Here is a 21,402-nt window from a genome sequence, read left to right on the forward strand (position 1 = left end):
TGCCATGGGGATGCCAACTGATGGATGGATGACTTCCCAGTCCCTGTATTTCCCCATTCTCTTCGTTGGCAGGGGGGACAGAGGGAAATTCAGGTGCTGCCCTGCGAGCAGTGAATTGGTTAAGAGTAATTTGTCTGGAGGATCTTAGCAGTCTCCTGTATTGCAAAGAGAAGTAGAAGTAAAATTAAATTTGGCTGGGATTGTTGTTTCCCCATGCATGTCAGATGGTGACCCATTCACATTTGCATGAGTAGAGCACTTGCCAACTGTATTGGGTCTGGCTGAGATGGAGTTAATTTTCCTCACAGCAGCTCTCTCAGATCTGGCTGGCATTGGCTTGCTGGACATGGGGGATGCTTCTGGCAGCTTTTCACTGTAGCCACCACTGTAGACCCTGCACTTGCAAAACCTGGCCATGGAAAACAAATACACAAAACCAATTCTTAACAAGACTTTTAATATGGGAAGAAATTCCTTCCTGACTTCCATGTGGACTGGCTGAAGGTCTGAATGGTGATGTTTGCTTATGGTAGCCAGTCTGGGGGCCAAGGCAGAGCTTCCTTCCCCCTCCATGGCTAATGAAAGGGAGCAGTGAGAAGAGCTCTGGACTGGAAGGTCCCAAGGAAACACCATTGTTCCCTAATATCCACTAAAGTGATAGAATTTGTGGTAAAATAGGATTTCTGAGAGTTCAGTGATGTAAAAATTACTGTTTTCATGAGTTTGCTTGAATTCCACAGGGTCTTTTTTGAGCTAAAACTGGACCTTACCATGTTAGGACAAAGAAGATCAAGATGTGTTCAAATAATAATTAAAATAAATACTGAGAAAGAGGATGCTATAAAATTCCCTCCTCATTAGTTGCTGAGATAATGGATTTGTCATATTTGGTATATATTATGCTTAGTTTATAAATCAGTCCCTCTGATTAGTGCCCTTTAGGCTGGATGAAGGGATAACCATAGAAGTGAGGAGGAAAGAAGCCAGCTGAAATCCTAAATATTTCCAGTATTGTCCTGGATTTACAGGACATTACCATTCTGTTCTAGATTACTTTTTTTGGTAAAAGATACAGAAAATTGCTGTAAAATTTAGTACCTAGTTTGTTTCTTTGTCCAGAATTCATCAAGGGGAAAATAGAAAGTTAAATCTTAATTATTTTTAAACATGTAAACAGGTTGCACTCAGTGCTCAGAGTGTTAGATGGAGTTGTAATTGTTTGGAACAAGGAACATTTGGCAGTGTGTCCAAAAGGACAGCTGTATGCCTGGGGCTGCGTGCATCTTCTGATCCCTCCTGGGCTGTTGCTGTGGAGGTGGGCTGAGTGTATGAATGTGTATCAGCATCTGTTGGAATTCAGAGGCTTTTAGGTGTTCTAAGTGGTGCTTTTGGGGGCACCCAATAAGTGCTTAAGTATTGACATTGCTAGACAAAGGGTTGTTCAGCCTGCACCTATGATCCAGGATTTAAGTATCCCTTTGCTAGAGTCACCAGAAGGCTCAGTCTAGGAAGTGTGTACAATTGCTGGCAGGGTGGAGATAAAAACATGATCCAAAAATGAAGTCAAATCCTTTGCTAACTTTTTAACCAGACTGTGTCATCCTGGTAGAAAGATGTTGCTAGAATGATCCAAGACCTAAAAACTCAAGCTTTTGCTCTGGTTGGCTTTTAGCTTTTCTTTAGTACAATAGTCAGTTTATGCACCCAAGCTGTATGTTTTCTTTCTGTAGAAGTGGGATCTCATGCTCTGTTTTAGATCTTCAGGGTGTGTCTGACTACCTTCTGCTTCACAGGGTTCCAAATTACTTTTAAACAACTTTTGGTCCAAGGTATTGCTAGATGAGTCAGCACTTTTATATTGCTAATTATAATGAAACAGACTGTATTAGATAAATACCTCAAAACATTAAGCAGCAATTGCTTCAAAGTAAAATTAATTATTTGGAAAACTAGATATTAATAGTTGATAACTGATAGAAAAAAAAGTATAGAAGTAAATAACAAGCCAGACAGCTCTGACTGGTGGAAGTTTCCTTAAAAATGGTTATTCATAAAATTGTTGACTACATGGTCAAAGCTACATTTTGTAGAAAATTTTTTATTTTACTTCGGTTGTCATTTGTACCTGATGGTTAACCAACATGTTCTGTCCTTGCAGTGCCAGAGCTGGATATTTAATTTTCTCAATGACTTTGTAGTCTGCTGTTTAATTTCTGTTTTATTAGAGCTATCTGGTTTTCCTATTCTCTGTGTGGATTGTCCATTTGGCAGCACGTTTAAGGAGAGTTCATGGGGTCATGTGTACAGTGGTTGAGGCTGAGCTCACCTACACAGCCACCATCAGCAGACCTGTTGTACCTCAGCTAAGCTGCCTGGTGGCATTTATACCAATTCAGATAGGTGACTTCTGGATTTCTAAGGCTTAAATATATATATATTGGTATTCCATGAATACTGATGGAAAGCTAGTAGCCTTTAATGTAGATAGGTGCTTTTCAGCCTAGAGAGGGATCTCTTATGTATTTATGCAGTATTCCAAGTAACATGTGTACAGGCTTTCCTTACGTCACCCGCAAAATTTCTTGGTGAAATTTGTATGTCAGAACGTGCCAATATGGTGCTGAGGTAGAAAAGACATCCTTGGGACTAGGCTTGATCTGTGTTTCTAGCGGTGGCAGGCAATACCAGTGCCACAAGTGTGCTGAATATTTAAAGTAAATGGCCACAAAACACTGATTTTATTTAGCTGCCTTGCTGGTTTTCGGGTAGCCAGCACTGAAAAGCATGCTGAGGCTTTACAAAGGAGTACAAGTCTGCTGGTGTTGCTCCTGCTTTTCTCTGGATGGCCTGGTTCATGTCTTAATGCTTAAATTTTAGACTTTTGATTTTTTGCAACTCAGTTCTTTTAAATTTTAGGTAATTAATACTTAAATTTTATCTCTGTGAGTAGTTTGTAAACTTCAGGGTTTTTTCTATTTGTAAATCTCATCCATCCACAGACTTGGGCTTTATTTCAAGGAATGCAATTTTTTTGGTGTTAGGCATGTTGTTGTTAGAAGGCTCTCTGAAACTTGAACAGGCAGATTCATTACTCTTCTGACTCTGGTTTTGAATTTGTTTTTTTTATTCAGAAGAACAATATCTGTTGTGCATGCTCAACAACATAATTAGTATGTAGTGTATGTATTTGCAAAATACTGAAGAGGCATTTGTACTTATTTCTTTGTTATTTATTTGCAGGGAAAGGCTGTTAATTCATGTGGTTTTGCTTTTGTTTCCATCACTAGAAACACTTTTTGCATGAATGTACACTCTAGTTTGGTTGGGGTTTTTTTTAAACTGTTTTCCAGAGAGACTGATAATGATAACATTGTGGTCATGCTTTGGATGTGTGTGCGAGCTGTGTGTAATTAGCAGCGTGCTTGTAGCACAAGGACCTGGGTTCCCTGCAGTGCCAGCTTAGCACAACTGAGAGTGCATGGGGAATGAAAGTCCTTGGCTCTGATCCGCTTCCCATGGGAAGGAGTGCTTACTCGTGTGTTTTTGCATACACAGTTTTGTCCTAGATGTTTATTTTCCCCGAGCAAAAGAGATACTTTCCACCTGTGTGACTGTGTGAGGAGGTGATTTATGGCTGCCAGTGTTGTACTGGTGGATGTCCCATGTGACTGGGAAGTGTCAGTGAAGGGCAGTGTTGGCAGAAGCACTTGCTCGTACAGGTCAGCCTTTCTTTCTCCTGCAGGATCCCTCCTGCCCCGCACCTCGCTGCTCTCCCTGCGCTGATGAAGGTGTCCTTTGAGGAAGGGCAGAAGAACGATGTGTCAGCTGAGTACCAGAGTGAAAGAATATTTAACTGCAGTTTTCTGTCCTGGAACTGAAGAATTAATGGTCACAAGTGGGAGATGAGTGGGTTGAAAATACCACGTTGCTTTCTAGCTGTAGGAATGCAACCTAAGTAGTGCTTTCAAGCTGGGAGAAACAAGAGGCTGTCCAGTGGTGGGCAAGTTTCTTGAAACCTGTCGTCAAATTCCTGCTGAATATGAGGCAGCTGTTACTTTACAAAGTAGGCCAAACCTGGAAGCTTCTGCAGACATGAGTGTTTCCTAGCACAAGGTTCACCATCCTGACAAACACCAAGCCTCTGCTATTAAATCTCTTCTGAAATAAAAAGGGAAGAGCTTGAGATCCCGTTTATCCTGGAGCACAGTCAGCAGGATATGTTTGGCCCCAAATGGCTAGTTTTACAAAAATAATGGTACCTTTAAAAATTCAGTTGTTTCCTGGTATCTGTATGCTTTCAATACTTATTTCTTTTGTACACTTCCATAAAGAGCTCGGCAATAGAAATACAGGTTTGTAAAGGGAAGGGTATCTCATCAGAGAAATCTCTGGAATGTATCAAGGATAAATAATAATCATTTTGATTGTTATGTCTGACAGTTTATTTTGACTTGCAACCTGTGTAAGTTAACAAATTTTATAATACCTACAAATATTCTATAGTAGTAGCATTTTAAATTTTTTTTACTAAAAATATTTTCTTGTGTGTTTCAAGATACTCAACTGTATGTAGAAAGTTGAAACATTTGGGGAATTCATTTGAAAGGAAGGTATGTCTTTGCAGTCCTAAGTGTCTTGTTGCAATCCAAAATAATGCATAAAAAAGATAAATGTTTTAAAACTGCATGTTGGAATAAGAGCAGGCAACTCCTGCCAGTGTGTTTTGGTATTGTATTCATATTTAGTTCAGTATTGTATTCATATTTTTCACTAAATAATAATTAGATATGTGCCATTTGAAGCACTGCACACTTATTTCCTTCATCAGTCATGGCAGAAGTGACCAAAAATATTTATCAAGTTCTTTAAATATAATAGATACATTTCTGGTTTTGTCCCATAATAGCCTGTGAACTTTAAAAAAAAATAAAAAAATTGGTACAACTGATTTCAAAAATGACATCCCTAATACACAGAAGCCTTCCATTTCTTGGAAGGCTTCTGTATAATTTTTCCATAAATGGAAATGTAGAAATTTTCCATTTCTAGCAATATTTTTCAAACCTTAAAACATAAATAATTCATATTTCTTGGTGGCAGCATGCCTGTGCTATTATCATTTTGTCCCCAGCCTCTCTGTTACCACTGTCCACCCTGAAGCGGCCAGGGAGGCTGGGGAGGTAGTTTTAGCTTGCCAGACGAGGCCCTAAAAACGAGGCTCTTTCCCTTTGTTGAGATGGCAGTCAGAGCTTTATTTCTTGGGATCCTTCGGGGTGGGATGGCAGGGGGGAAAGAGAAAGAGGTGTTGAATGGCACTCCTTTTTCAAGGCAGGGGAAAGGGGTGTGGGGGAATTTACACAACCAATAAGGGGACCTGGGGGGAACAAGATAAGGGAAAGAACTTACAAGTCTGCATTTTCGGGGCTACATTCTTTGGGTCATACCATTTTTCATAACTGCATTACAACATGCCTGTTTATGTCCAGGGCTTCCAGGCTTATTCTTACTGTGCCCCAGACTGCTGAACTGTTTCTGATTGTGGTTCTATTTCATTCTTCCTTTATCATGGTTTTTAATGGAAGAAAGTTGACTTTTTCAGTTGACCTCTGGGTCATCGTGGATTTACAAGATTGCAAGAGGGGACAGACATTTGGGGAGCTTTTATTTTTTCTGGTGTGTTCATATTATATTCAAAGTGCACTTGATAGTACATGCAGAGCTATTTTCTCTTACTTCTGTGTCACTAAAATAAACTGTTTAAGAAAACTATTAATGAAGCTTCAGTGACTTAATCAGGGCTTTAAAATTAATGTCACTCTTTTAACTCCTTAGCTATATTACATTGAACTATAAATAATTTGAGGATAATGGATGGGAAGGCAAATGGTGCCAAGAATGCTTTGCAAGTCGCGGAGCAACTAAAGATTTTTTAAATTTGCTTATGCCCAAGCAGGTCTCTGTAAACACAACCTAAGTGAGCTTATTTTTGAAGTAAACCTAAGAAATGTCATTTCACTGGGTAACAAAGCACAGAAAAAGTCATAAATCTGTGTGCTGTGCACAGTTATGAGAACATGTGTTCCTTTTTCTGATTCTAAATTAGCACTTTCATACTTAATTTAACTTGAAGACAATGTTTTCCATTATATCAGATTTTTTTTTCGGTCTTGAAGACTCCAGATATAAATTTTTAGAAATGCAAGAATTTCCCTGAAGCATTTACAGAGCTCTCAGAGTGTCATTGCCATAAGATGAGCAAGTTCAATCAAATTTTGTATTCCCATTGCTCTGGTTGCACACAGAAAGTTAAGGATGTTAGTCGTGGTGAAAGGGAAAATTGGATTTTTAGTAACTAATTTAATTATTTGAAGTAATTCCAGACAGAGACTGTCATTCTAAGCATTGTGTGATTATTACTTCAGAAAAAGAATTTCTGCATTTTAAAATGATGGTTAAAAAAAAAAAAAGTTTCCTCTGTGTGTTTTTTACAAGGGAGGGTGCCTTTGAAAACCTGCCCTCACACACCCACTCACCAAACTCCCCCTCTCCCTGCCTTTTTTTTTTCTGTAAGAACAGTTGCTTCATGCAATTTTTGGTTTGATCCTTTTGATTTGCAGATAAGGGGTAGGAGGAACTGGGGCTTTCTTCATGAGCATGAAAATTTGCAAGATCTGTGATGGTGCCTATTAGCCAGATTCAGCCTGGGTCTAACTGCAGTCTGTCTTCCTAATTGTAGCACTTAAAAAGAGCTTTTTGTCTGTGTTTTGTTGTGACATACACAAAGAACTGTGGAAAATAGGTATTTTCCAAACAGGAATTTGTCTGTTTTTGTGTGACATAGGATGTATTTATCTGCAGTTCTGATCAGCTCCTAAGTTGAAGCAAAAAGCCCTCATCCTCTTTTTTTTTTTATTTGTGTTGTTAAAATACTTTTTCCATCAACTGAAATAGTATGCCCTTGATCTTACAAGCTTAAAGAGAATTGTTTTATTAAATGTGAGATGGAAGGTATCTGTAAATTTAAAAGGCTGAAGTTTATGCCTGCAGAATTAAGCAAATGTAGAAGTGATACAGAGCTGAAATACAGTTTTAAAACTTTCTGAACTGAGGATATTTGTTTGGCTCCTGTCTACCCTTTCTGACAGACAATGTATTCTTTCTCTTTTTGTCTCTTTTTGTAATCCTAACCCGCTGTCCCATCAGTGGTGTGTTTATGGGATCTCTCCAGGCTGTAGTGCCCAGTTATCAGGTTCTGTGCCTTGTTTGTCTTTGATGCAAAGTAAATGTTTTGAAATTAATGAAGGGGGGTGGTGTTAACAGCCATATCAGAAAAAAAAATTAGGTGTCACATCCTTTTTTTTTTTTTATCGTATTGAAAAGACATTTTCCCCTCTTTTGTTTCTTTTCCCCATTACACAGTCAAGCAAAAAGTGTTACAGTTTAGTCAGATGGATGCTGAATTAGGAAGAATGCCATGTTTGTCTTTAATCACTTGGACGAGCTCTGAAGAATTTCTTGCATCTTTCAGGAAAAAAAGAAATGCTAATGGACAAAGCAAAAATGAGAAGCCTGACTTCATACGGAAGAATTTTTGAAAGGAATTCATCAAAATGAAATTAAATGTCCTGCTGCCTCAGCCATAACACATGACAATAAATGCAGGATAACCTGGGTTTTTTGTTCTGTACTGTTTTCGCAATTAGTTCACTTCTTCTCCTGCAGAGAGGCTGCATGAAAGATCTTGTTATTTGTGGCTGTGGTAAAATATGCTGGCTCAGCCTGAGCTGAGCTTTCCTGAAGAAACAGAAGCCTTGGCAGGAATGCTGATTACCATGACAATCTAAGCAGTCTAGAGCTTTGGGGTGCTGTGAGTTTTATCATAAAGATAAAAAATGTGTCCTGGATGGTAGGATAGCTGATAACATCATCACGATGCAGCAGATCAATCATCTTTGCAAGACTTATTTTTCATTTGGTGTTACTTGAGGAAGGAGGGGGGGTGAACCTTATCACCTTCGGGTAATAACTTTTATAACTTTTTTTGTAAGTTTTTATATACTTGTGTGTTTACATCTTTATCTTTTTTAGGATATTGTTTTATGCTGTAGGACATGAAGGGGTTTAAATTTTCATGGGTTTTCCCCAATGGCATGGGGGAAACTGCTGTGTACTTCTTCCTGCTCCCTCTCCCCAGCCCGATGTACAGTGCCAAATCTGTGCTGCAGTATCTTCAAAAGCAAAGAGAAAAAAAACCTCAATTCCTATTCATATTAGGGTGTCATTATTTCAGACATTTCTTCTTCAAAGGTTCCACACCCTCCCTCCACCAGAATGCACTTGTGTGTGGTAATAGGGCTAACAGCATGTTGCTTGAGGTCCTTGGTTTAAAACTGTCTCAGATTGGAGTAGGAAAAACAATCTGCTGGTCTCTGTTGGAGTGTGTGAACTCAGTTATTGTCACTGGTATTTGGGCACTGTTAGGAAAGAATAGACTTAGGAGTTTGAATTAAAAAGGAAAAATGACTTGAAGTTATAAAGTTGCAAAGTGCCTGTGCAAATAAATTAATCGGTGAACTTTTCTTGTTTTAAAATGGCTGTTTAGGTGTTTTTCTAAAAATCTTTTGGCTCATTATGACAAAAGCAAGTGGATTTGCATTATTACTTGTTTATTTCCAAGTAATTTCCTTGTTTGCACTAAAGGATTTATTGAAAACTGCATGAGGTTGTCAACACATCAATCAACTTTTGTTCTGTTCCAGTAACCTAAAATTCTAAGGGCTCATTGTGTAAGCTTCATTTGTAATGTGGAGCATTTACTGGTCCCATGAGATCATTATTAAGAGCAAACAACCAAAGGTGTGTCTTTGCACAGTTCTAGAACATGAACCGAAGGCCACGGGTCCGAATGATGAAGAGGAGGACGAGGGAGAACAGTTTGACTTTGACAGTGGAGATGAGATACCAGAAGCAGACAGGCAAGCCCTTGTGCCACCTGTTCCTGGCCCTGGAAATAACATAGAGCCCCAAGAGGCTGGTGCTGCAGGTAAGTATTTGGTCTGTACCTCCACTGGGCTAAATAATCAAGACTGATCATAAGATGCCTTTTGTTGACAGTACAATAAAAGTACTTTAACAAGAGTTTTCCATGGTGGTACGGCCTGCCCCTGAGGGTAATTCAGGCTCTACTTTTTGGATCACTTAGAGCAGATTAGAGTGAAATGACACTTAATGGTTGCTGTTCATAAATATACATGCTGGGTTTACTTTGGAACAATTTGGTTGCATTGGAAAGCATATATGTAGCCATTTTGGTTATTATCACATATAGTAATATGGCAATATCAAAGCATAGAAGTGCCACCCTCTTAAGAAAAAATATAAGGAAAAAGAAAGGAAGAAAGAGAAAGAAAGGGTGAGAGTAGGAAGATACATAATCACCACCCATGGATCTGTGATGAGATCTGATTGAAGTGACATGTAAAAGTCTTGATCTGTCAGAGGTGGGTGAAAAAGCCCACATAATACAAAGTCTGGTGGGTTAATGCACTCTCAGGTTCAGGTGGGAGTGCCCAAGCACCTCCTCTGCAAGTGTGATCATCTTTTGATCAGATGCAGTTGTCTGATGGAGGGTGTCAGAAATGAGTCTGAGGGCACTTCAGGGGTCATTGGCAGTTTATGAGCTTTTCTAAGGCAGCTGCCTCCAATGTCAGTAAGCCTACATGTAAATGTGACCTTCCCAGGAGGAAGGTGTGTGTGTAAGGGAACGCAGTTTGCCATGATGCTGTCTCCCCAAGGTCTGCCTCTTACAGGCCTCAGAGCCCAGTTTGTAGCCTCTGGTGGTGGTAAGTTCACCCCCTCTGTCTTGACCAGAGGTTTGTCATTACACACCAAAAAGCTCACTGTCTTTTCTTTGTGGGCTTGCAAACCTGGCCTCAGCAAAGCACCCAGGCACCTCTGAAAGCTGTCAATTTGTTTTGAGTCATAGTCCAGTCTCTCACACATGGAAATACGCTGCAAGTGTTTTGAATATTCCTGCTGAATATTCCTGTTACAATCATGGTAGATCTAACAGGTAGATCTGACAGGGCAAGTGACCATCACGTCTAAATCCTGTGAGGTTTCCCATTCAAGTGTGATATCCACACCAATGGGTTGGACATAGTCTGAATGTCATGCTACAGGAAAAATGTATATCCTTGCTGGTCTTAAGGCACACCAATGTCTTGAGATAAGGTGTTTCACAGCTAAATTTGCTGGTTGCTGAGCTTGAGATGCTGTGCATAAAATGAGTTTGAATGTATGAATTTCCTTCATAAACAGAGTTTTGCTAAATACTGAAACATTTTTTATTACATATACAGATGTTCCCGGTGCTGAGGTGTAGTCTGGAAATTGCTGTATTCTGCTTAAATTGCTAACAGCTGATTTTGTTTATTTTGATCCAACTTCCTTTTGTAAATAGATTCATTGTGCTTATGGCAATTAAAGGTAGATAACTCTTCAGGTACAGTGCAGTTTGACAACCTGTAACTTAAGCACTATCTTTCCCTGAGCATCTGTTGCTTGCTCACCCTTATTGTGAAGTTGTGCTTACAGCTTAAAATCATTTAATCATTTGGGATGCAGTTCTGCTGTTCCCTTCAGAGGGGCCTGTGGTTCTGCTGTACCTCGGTGAAACTTTCCTTGTCCTCATGACTACCCCTAAAATATTTCTTGTGTTTGTAGGATTAAAATTCATCTAGAATGCTGATTTTTAACCTGTAGGATTTAAGACTATTTTGACTTGTGCTTATGAGTTACTATGTCAGTTAAGATACTGTTTTTCCATAGGCATTTTTGTAAACTCATTCTGCTTTTCTTTGCTCATCTGTAAAATGGGGATGTTGGCCCTCCTGTGTGGGAATTTTGAGTCATAGGGTGTAAGCAGTTTGTTTAATAAAAATCAGGTCAGTGTTTAGCATACTTGCAAAGTGTTACTAGAGCAGCTTGAACAGGTATAAAAAAATTGAACTTTGTATTTTTGTTTAATCTTTCAACTAAAGGAGCTGATAATTTAGAAAACAGTGAGAAGCTGCAAACATCACAACCTGCTGCAGAAGGCACTCCAGCCAAAGTAAATCCCTACTCAGTCATAAATATTTCCCCAATCCAAGATAAGGATCCATCCTCATCACCAGAACCAAGTCCCCAAGAGGAATGTGCTAGTCCCAGCTTGTCTGGTGGATATTCTGTTCCTGTCCCTTGCGGATATGCTGTGCCATCCAACTTACCTTTGATACTGCCAGCATACTCCAGTCCTGTCATCATACGCAGTGTTTCTGTAGATGAAGAAGGTACTGTATTTACACACCTTACTTTATTTGAAGGGGAATCCTTGGTTAATCTCAGGTACCTTTCCTGTATAGCACTGCCCTGGGTGAATATCATTAATGCTAATTCCTTTTTAACGTAATGAAATAATTTCCAGATCCAGAGTTTAGTATTCAAGTCAAATGGTTTCTTCTCAGACCTTTTATTGATTTTTTTTCTAGATCCTGGCAAAATTAATCTCCCTTTTACCTTTTCTATATGCATCTATATATATCTTTTCTATTTCTTTTCCTTTCCTATATTTCTGTTTATGTATTTTCCAATTCTTGTGGATTTAGAGTTGCTGCGGAATTTTTCCCTTGATGGTTTGATGAATTCTCTGTCATCTAGTACAATTTTAAGACAGAAGAAGAAACTGGAAAGGGAAATAACTATGGATTATTACAGAAACAAGAGTTGCATTTTGTAACCAGAGTTGAGAGAGTTGACAGCTTAATTTCAAGACAGTAGGAAAAGAAAGCTCCCCATATCCTGCCTTTTCCTTTTTCGTATTTTGAATTTACTTTTCTTTAGCTAGGCAAGAATTCTTCTATAATTCCAATCTTTATTCCAGCCTTTGCCTTTTAGGAATACTGTCAAGTTAAAGCAAATATTTGTGTGGTCCTTATTACCTGTATAGAAATATGTTTGATAGATAGAATTAAATGCATCAGGCATTTTAATTTCCTCTTAACAGATCTTCTAACAAATGGCTGTGTCTTTGAATTGCTTAGTTTTCAAAAATTCATGGCGTGAAGAAACTTGTATTTTTTTAAGAACAGGTGTAAGAATAAAACTGTTACAAAGAAGGAGATTATTCTTTAGCTATGAACTAATAAAATCAGTTTCTTATGCTAAAATGTGCCATTTGAGCCAAACTGTTGTGTTATTGCAAGCATTTTCTTTTTCTTCTTTTTTCTACTTGGCAGGTACACAGTCAGCAAGTGAAGAATGTCATTATAATTCTGTAAACCTGGAGGACCCTCAGAATAGGTGATTGCTAGCTCATCATGTTTTAATGATTTGTAAAACCTTAATTCCTAAGAAAGCTTGCATTTGATAAGTATTTTATTTTGCTTGTGTGATGCTTGATCACGCAAAATCACCATGTGTGATGTTTGTTCGCTGTTCATTGATTTGGTTTTTTTCACTTTCTTATTCCTGTAATTCTGTACTAAAATCATCACTGGTGTGTGTAACTGTGCATGACACAATGGGTTGAATTTTTATGGAGTGATGGCAATGTCAGATGCAACAGATTGTTGGAGACTGTCTAGCCTGTTATTTCCAGCAGGACCACTGCCAATACTCCATCAGATAAACCATGACCTTGCTGGCTGAGCCTTCAAACCCTCCAAGGATGGAGGTGCTACAGCTTCCCTGAGCAGTCTTCCCTTCTGTACTACCTTTCCCCCTACCTCTTCAAATGTCCAAACCAAATCTTCCAGTGGGCAGTCTGTTGACCATTCCCTCTTTGTCTGGCATTAAAAAAAAAAAGGGCCCCAAAACAAACCTAAACAAACAAACAAAAAAAATAACCTTGATTCCATCACCTCTGTAGCTATCTTTTGGATAGTTGTAGCTGCTCTTGGATCACCCCATAACAACCAGACTAAATAATCACCATGTCTTTTATCTTCTTCCTTGTAAACCAGGTGCTTTAGTCCCTGACTTCAGTGTCTCTACATCTTTCTAGAGGTAGCTTCAATTTCTCCACAGCTCTCTAGCAGGGGAGTGTTGGGAAGCCAAAACTAGACAAGCTGCTAAAGAGGCACCAGGTGGAGGAGGATAACAGTTTTGCCGGATGGCTCCTAATGTAACCCAGGATGTCTGTAGTCCTATTCATCATGAAAAAGAAGTTCTCACTTAGCTGTTTCTAAGAGAATTTCTTGTGTTCTGGTAGATGAACTCAAAAGCAGAGTATTTTTAAAAATTGTAAAGAAATTGTTTTCAATTTTTTTAAAAATGTAAGGAGAGTGTTTTCAATTTTCTGACTAAAATTCTCAAACTATTAAACAGAATAGATTATTCATCACCCAACTATGTACTGAAGCAATATTTTTGAGTAATCAGCAGCCTTGGAGTGGAAACTAGAAGGCAGAAAGATATTTACTGCCTTGTATTCATGGATGTTTAAAAACGTTGTGGTGTAATTTTTAGTTCTTCTATTTTATGCCTCTTTTTCAAGTGAAGATAACCAGACCAAGAAAGAGGATGATGCCCTAGCCAAATGGGTTGCAGATCCTGAAAATACAGCATGGATGGAAAGTAAGTACCAGTGAGTACTGAAGTACAGCTGTGGAAAGTGGTCAATCTTAAGTTGTGATCAGCAGTATGTATGTGTGTGTCTATGTGCACAAGCAGATTTTATGGGAATGTCTGTGTTCACTTTTACTGTGTGTTTTCAGATGGGTGCTAGAACCAAGCTGTACCAGTTGGAACATTCAACAGTGTAATAAAATTGTATTTTAGAATAAAGTTAGCATTCACTTTTTCACCTTTTGGAAGGTGGAAGATTCTTGGCTTCATCAATGCATGTGCAGTGGAAATAAGTGGAAATAAGCTCCAGATTCTGATCTGCAACTGTATTTGAAATTGCTCTTCTTGTGCAGTAGTTGGCAAATAAGTACTTGAAGGAGGTGGAAAGGAAGGAATTGCCACTGTCTGGGTGTTTCCTGTTGATTCTTGGCTGATAGATGCATTTTAAACCAGAACAGAGACTGTGTGGTTTGAGGACAGGCTGCCTATTCTCAGCCATTCCCACTGGGCTGGAGGTTAATCTTACATATTTCATGAAGTGACTGAAGAATTTGCATTGTCATTCTGCCTCTTAATGTACTTTAATGGTCACTACATTATTTAGTTTTGGTTCTTTTTAAAAGGTCAATTACAGCTTTTCTATAGCCATTCAGTAAGGCAATGAGCAGCCTTCAACAGGCACAGAACATACCATACTTCTGTAAGAAGGAGGGAGAAATACTGGCTTTTGAAATGGATTTTTTTTTTTCAGGCTACCAAAGGTCATCATAAACAATGCAGACAAAACTCTGAAAGTTCACAAATGCCATATACTGCTTTGTGCATTATTGCAATATTTAAATGATTAGATGTGCAAGGAAAATGCTAGTGGAAAGTGAATCATATCTCCATTGTGTTCATATATGTCTATATAACCAAATTTTTTTAAAATAGAGCACAATATTTTGGTTGGAGAGGACCTACAGCATTTCAACTGCCTGGCCATTTCAGGGCTGACTGAAAGCTGAAAGCATGTTAAGGGCTTTGTCCAAATGCCTCTTAAACACTTGGTCTCATTCAAATTCTACAAAATTTCTCATTTGGTTTTTTTTTCTGTCTTGGTTTTAGACCCAGATGAAGTAATTTATGATGATGTGCCAAGAGAAGATTCAGAGTCTGAACCAGGTTTGAGGTCTTTCTAATGTTGAAAGCAATGTAAAATGGAATTATATTCATGTATACTAAACAGATATGTTCGTTAAGTACCTAAAATATGTGTAAATGGAAATAACATTGTGTCAATAATTGGTAGGTCTTAGAAAGTTCAGAATTATACTAGCACTTAAAAGACTATCTCCTATACTGATCTTCTCAGAAGCTGAATTCTGCTTTGTTTTATAGATACTGTTCCAAATGCTTGATTATTCTGCATATTAGAGAATTACAGTGTTGTAGCTGTAGGAAAAGGGTGTTTTAAATAATTGATGATTATGATTATGTATCATGGTCATAGTTACAGAGAGAAGCTCTTTCCTTTAAATTTCCCTTTAATGTATAAATGTTTGATAGATGGAAGAGATGGTCCAGAGTGGCTGTTCACTATCCTTATTGTGACTCTACAGAAATGTTTTATTTTGGATTGGAAGTGGTCCACTCCTGATGATTGTGACCATGTTTAGAGGGGCAGAATAGATCTCAAAGTAGTTGCTGGAGTCAAGATTTTACCCTTACTGGGTATGATGGAGTTAGGGCTCCAGAAGCATATTTCATTGAGTTCTTGCTCAGGTTTGTTTTGCAGTTTTTAGGTGTAGTGAAGTCTGCTTAAAGATCAGTTGCTACTGACTGATTTTGTGTTTGAGTGAATTGGCTCATTGGTGGTTCAGCATCTTACTCATCATGGTTCTCAGAGGGTGTAGGTGTTTGATACTGAAATTGTTAATGGATCAAGAAAACATTTAAGTTTTCTTGTGTGAAAACCATATTAATCTTTAAAGCTGTAACAGTTTCATTTCTTGTCCTAAGTAGCGTTCAGGCAAAGTGTTTTAGAAATTATTATTGTTTTTTTTTTTTTTTTTGTGATTTATTATTCGAAAGTACTGTGTTACATTCATGACTTGAATGCTTATGTTACTGGAAGTTCCCTCAGTGGACTGCTACTCTGAGCAGGGACATCTTCGCACTGTTGCTATCAGTCAGGAAACACATACACCAGGCCCAGGTGGCTGAGCTAGGATATGGGATATGGAGCAGAGTTCTGCTGAGCATATTGATGAGAATCTTTAGCTTAATCCATGAGACATTGATTAAAAGTTTGATTTTAATTTTTCCCCCAAAGACACTGAAAGATTCTGAGGAAATAGGTAGTAAGGGAAATTTCATCTTCGTGCATTCATCATCTTGATGTTTATTATTTGTATATTTTGTCAGGGAGACACAAATCACTGAAGTTTCAGTCAGACAATCTTGATTAGCACATGGACAAGATAAATTCACTCAGTCATGGGGTAAATCCTGCCCCAAAGCTGACAGCACAGGAATTAGACTTGCATAAGTCTTGATTTATTTTAATTTACTATGATGGTTCTTTTAAGTTACTCATTGTGATAGATTACCACTAAGATGTCTTCTTCAGTAAAAGTATTTTAAGGACAGTCTTGATATGCAAGGGGATTTAATTTTTAAAAAAAAAAATCGGAATCTTCCAAATTAGACTAGAATCTGTGTTGATTATAAAGAATTTAATTAATGTTGATAATAAAATCCAGGGTTTAGATGGATGTGTAAAGCATGGCAGCTTTTCTTTTGAGTATATTTTTTCTCTGTTTAAATGAAACATCAGTCTTAAAAGCACAGCTGCTGTTTACTGAGTTTGATAGGAGACAGTTGTAAATGTTGCATCATAGCTTCTGACAATAGCGATCTCTGGCAGAAGTGTTGTGCCATGGCAAGTGTCCACACAATTCTCTACTTGTAATGACAAATGATGCTTCAAGGTAGAGTGCATTCCTGTTTCCTGATAAGCAACTGGCTCTAAATTTTCCATTTTATTTTGAGGAAGTTTTATGTTCTTGACATCTGTGCCGATGGAAAGGCCTGTGTATTTAACAGGAGGTACTTTAGACAGCATTTGCAATATAGATTTGAAAAGGTTATGTCTTGAAAAGGTTAATACTTCAAATTTTAGAGTAAATTATGAGCAAGGTAGCTGTCAGGTGTGGGAGACCTCCACTGACTGGTGGTGATGAGTCATAAAACCATTGTTTCTTGCTACTTTGGTCTGATATGTTTTGCTGGAAGTAGTGACATTTCCATTTGATTCTTGCAATACTTTAACATTTATCATTTGAGCTGATGTCCGTAGGGACAAATGGCAAGCTTACAAATGGAAGGATGATGCTTCTCAGTGCAGATGGGCTTTCACAGCTACAGTTAAAACTTCCTTTGAAGTTCTGAATGTTTTTGTGGGATCTGGACACAACTGTGTCATTTGAGTAGCACATGTTTCTAAAAGGGTCATGGTGTGTACCTATAACACTTTCTTTAGTATTCTCTTTCAACAAAGACAATCCGCTTTGGCTATTTGAGTATTGTATTTAATTCAGTTTTTTTAGTGTGCATACAAAAATCTGTACAATTCTTTATAGCATACCCTGAACAAGTTTTTTGGTGTTTGAACAAACATACATTTCAGTGTAGCTTTTTAAATTTTGGTTTAATTCTTGCAGAGGAAATGATTTATGATGATGTTGAAAATGGTGATGATGGTGGAAACAGCTCGCTGGAATATGGGTGGAGTTCAAGTGAATTTGAAAGCTATGAAGAACAGAGTGATTCTGAGTGTAGAAATGGAATTCCCAGCTCCTTTTTGCGAGGCAACCACAAGAGACATGTATGTATCCTGCAGTGCTGCTCAGTCATTGAGGTTATTCTGGTTTCCAATACTTGCCTTTCTCACCTGTATTTCTTTATTTCCTCAATTCAGTTTCAAATGCCAACAGCATCTTTTTAAAGGAGGTATGAATCAGTGTGGAAGTGACAGTACATAATATAATGTAACAGGGAAAAGAGATGAAAATATTAAACAGAAGCTTCTTACAAAAATTAAAAAACTCAAATTAGATAAAAAAAGAGATTATTTTTGCTTATGGGCAGTTCCTCACCTTCTCTTCTTTTGCAGTTTCTAGGTTAGTGTAAGTGGTAAATAAGTGTGGAAAATAATGTGGAGAATAAATGGGGACAAGTCTGACAAGAATTGAAGGTTTGGGATCTTTAGGTGCTCAAAAGTCAAAAAACTCTTTGCTAGTGTTCCCTAGCTTTCTGTCTTAGATCTGCATCAGTTTGCTTGTTTGAAAGTGGCTGAGCTTAAAAAACTTCTAAAAGTAAAAGATTGTTGTAATCAAAGAGAATTCTACCTGTTCAGAGAGAAGAGAGGTGGCATGATTAAAATCTGTGACACTTCTCAGTTCTAGTACCTTTGGCTCCATCTGTTCTGCAGGAGGCAGGAAGACACAGGTGCCACAGATGCCTGTCCTCACTGCGTCTCTCCCATTGCACAGGGAGAGCAGCCCTGGGCTCTTGCCTTCTCTTCACCTTGGCTCCTCTTCCTCTGCCCTTGTGTATCCTCTTTGTGAGAGGCTCCCCAGTTTGTGCTGACTAGGGACAGACCCCTTAAGAGCCACTGGGCAACTGTGTGTTGTGAGCTGCCTCAGCACCCCGTGGCTGGAATGTGAAGGGGCTGCAGACAGGCTGTTATTTCATAGGACCCTTATTTTCATTTTGCAGGTTTCTTAACTTGATGAGAATAAAAGCCTTGCTGTCTGTGTTTCCCTCCAGTACATGTTATCTGCTCTCCCCTCACCTCCATCCTTGCTGCCTGTCCTTTGGAAATCAGGGAGTGAGCAGTTAACTGCAAGACTTGAGCCCACCCAAATCTGCACTTTGTAAGCTGAGTGCTCATCCTCTGTTTTTGTCTTGGTTTTGTTCTAACTAGACATACTTAAGCTGTTGCAGCTGTTTGGTTTTTTTTAACAAGACTGAAAAAAATGAGTTTGATTATTTTTTCTTTTAAATACCTTGGAAGAGACTAGGAAATTACTTTGCATGTGGATGTGTGAGCCTTAACATAACTGCTGACTTATTCTTTTTTTTTTTTTTTTTCTTCTTTAATCTTCTCTTATTATCCCTAGCTTCAGCTTTGGCCAAAGTCATAAGAATCAATTTACGTATGTGAACAAAGCAAGGTTTAAAGCCATTTTTTGGAACTCCTAAACTCTTAGTATACTTTGATCTGTCATGGAAAGCTGTTGGCAGTGGTTGAATGTGATTGTACCAGGACTAGACACAGAGTATCTGAGGAGTGATGAGAGAAGAGGGGTATGCCCTTGGGTACTGCCCTGCAGATGGCTTTTTCAGGCCTGTGACAAAAGGTTTTGGGGATTGCCTTGTGAGGATGAGTGTGAGCAGGTGAGGAGCACTTAAGCTGATGGCTGAAAAAGTCAGAGAGGCTCCTGCACCTGGATGGGTTGCTGGGAAATGGAGAAATTGGGAAATTAAAGAAGGGTTTTAGCAGAGAATGAGGAAAGAAACTTTAGGACTGCTGAAAAAAAACCTGCAACAAACAAAAAAAAAAAAACAACCCAAAAAACCAACCCCAGCCGTCCCTGCAGTGGCACTTCAACATGGGCAGACACTGCTCTTCTTTATGTCCATTTTCTCTGTATCCATTCCCTGCACTAACTCTCACTTCTCCTCTGGTCTTGTGATGGATATTACACTATTTTCCCAGAACATTGCCTTCTGTAGCCTTTCAGAGCCTTGCCCTGCTAATAATTTTAGTATTAGTTGAAAAGTATGGCAAGGTCGGAGGTGGGATTTTTAATTTTAAGTGCTGGTATGACTTCCCTTTAAGTCACCTTGCTGTTATGATTCTTATTATTCTATTTATTTACTAATTTATTTTAAGAGGGGAAAGTTTTTGTGCTGTTGTATTTTTTTTTTCTGTGAACCAGATGCTAGTCTTCATTTTACTGCTGTAATGCCAGAATCATCATGTTAGAGGTAATTGCATCCTGACCCAGCCTAGTGGAGCTACGTACTGAGCCTGTCGCTTTGTTTTCAACTCAGTAGGCCTTCTCTTTCCTGAGGCTTTGATCTCTTGCCAAATAACTCTGTTGATATCAAGCTGAGGGGTTTTCCACTGGACTTCTATTATAGGGCACACCAAATATTTTCCTCTTTTTTTTTTTTCTTTCCTGGTTGCATTTTAACCTGTTTTATCTACCTTTGTCAAAATGTTTAACAAATTGTAATTAGTATTCCAGAGCATTCCTTTCTCTGTGATAGTTTCCTTACCTTGCAAATGAATATATTCATGCATGAGATGGTTACACCCAAGTTCCTACAATGAGGCTATGATGCATGTGGAAACTACAAGAACATGAATCCTGTTAATGCCTCTTTACTTGACTCACTGCCCTGTCAATTTCCATATTCTCAGGTTCCAGTAATCTCCACAGGTTCTTCAGTCTCTGAGTATTCTTCTGATTCACTGTTTTGAAGGATAGTCTGAAATACAGACTAGGGTTTGTGCTCCAGTGAATAATGCTTATGGTTAAAGCTGATGTATTGTTTCCATGTGGTTTTTAAGAGATAGGCAAAATACAATTAATGTATATAACAATATAGTTGCCTTAGTCTAAGTAGCTTTGCCCCTGTCTTTACAGAAAAGCACCTGGTGGAGTACAGCAGTGCCCAGGAGTGATGCTCCCTTCCTCGGACTGGATATCTCTCAGTGATAGTTTTCCCTCAGTGATAGTTTTCCCTCAGTGATAGTTTCCTTACAGTGCTAGTTTTCCCTTAGTTGTCTTTGTATCAGTAGATAGATGTGGGGCAATGTGCATGATTTATGTGAGTGCTTTAGCATGAAGTTTTCACTATGGCTTTTTGAAAAGATTGTGTTTCTTTATGCACTGTAGCTTTCTCATGACCTAACCCGTTTAAAGGAGCATTATGAAAAAAAGATGAAAGATTTGATGTCAAACACTGTGGGAGCAGTAGAGATTCAGCAACTAAAGCAAAAACATGAGCTGAAGGTAGTATAGTTGATTTTTGTAACTAGCTACATTTAAATCATTGCTTTTCCAACACAGACAATGTTGTCTTTTATTAATAGCTTGAAAAAGTAGACAATAATTTGTATGAAATGAATTCTGAATGTCCTGAATTTTTATTGTGCAGTCTTAAATTAAAGACTATAATATTGCTATGGTCTTAAAAATACTTGGTCGAGGACCCTTTCTCATGCTTACTTTTAATGTTAGCAGTCTCAGAAAATGAGATAGGGAATTGTCTTTCTCTGCTGACTGGTGCCCTTATCCCAGAGTGTGAGCCAAGTGTACAACCCTAGTGCCTCTCTGAGACCTTGGCTCCATGAGGCTAGCCTAACCCTAGCTAGGATGAAATTGGGAGTCTCCCTGTTCTCCATTCTGAATGGAGCTGGTATGAAAGACTGGGTTTTTGCTTAAAGCTTGAATCTCAAACCCAGAAATTGCCTGATTGCAACAAGACAGCTTTGTTTGTGTTCTGACAATAGTGGAGATATTTTTGTTGTGGTGACATTTTGGGAAAGAGGAGGTACAAAGCAGGATATAATAAACATTTTTCAGCAAAGCTAAATTTCTTTGTGGTTTTTTTTGGTTTTTTTTGTTTTGTTCCATGAAATTTTATTTGGCTGTAGTAGTGTACTGTAAGATTATGAAATTCTTAATTAAATAAATGTATTTCTTCGATAATGAAGTTATTAGTTTTAACTTTTTC

The 21,402-nt window shown here is 38.3% G+C and overlaps 1 protein-coding gene across 2 annotated transcripts in view; it reads left to right on the forward strand.

Annotated features, from left to right (window-relative positions):
- The window catches only part of ARHGEF10 (Rho guanine nucleotide exchange factor 10), a 108,359-nt gene that overhangs the window by 20,636 nt on the left and 66,321 nt on the right, over positions 1 to 21,402 (forward strand). The window contains exons 4-10 of one of the 2 annotated variants that reach the window (XM_058835974.1): positions 8,873 to 9,043; positions 11,043 to 11,333; positions 12,279 to 12,342; positions 13,538 to 13,617; positions 14,716 to 14,772; positions 17,313 to 17,476; positions 20,562 to 20,678. In XM_058835974.1, coding sequence (XP_058691957.1) covers positions 8,873 to 9,043; positions 11,043 to 11,333; positions 12,279 to 12,342; positions 13,538 to 13,617; positions 14,716 to 14,772; positions 17,313 to 17,476; positions 20,562 to 20,678 — 944 coding nt within the window. The remainder of the gene's footprint in view (positions 1 to 8,872; positions 9,044 to 11,042; positions 11,334 to 12,278; positions 12,343 to 13,537; positions 13,618 to 14,715; positions 14,773 to 17,312; positions 17,477 to 20,561; positions 20,679 to 21,402) is intronic. The other variant, XM_058835975.1, reaches the window with a different exon arrangement.

This window comes from Poecile atricapillus, chromosome 3 (assembly GCF_030490865.1).
Source record: "Poecile atricapillus isolate bPoeAtr1 chromosome 3, bPoeAtr1.hap1, whole genome shotgun sequence".
NCBI lineage: Eukaryota > Metazoa > Chordata > Aves > Passeriformes > Paridae > Poecile > Poecile atricapillus.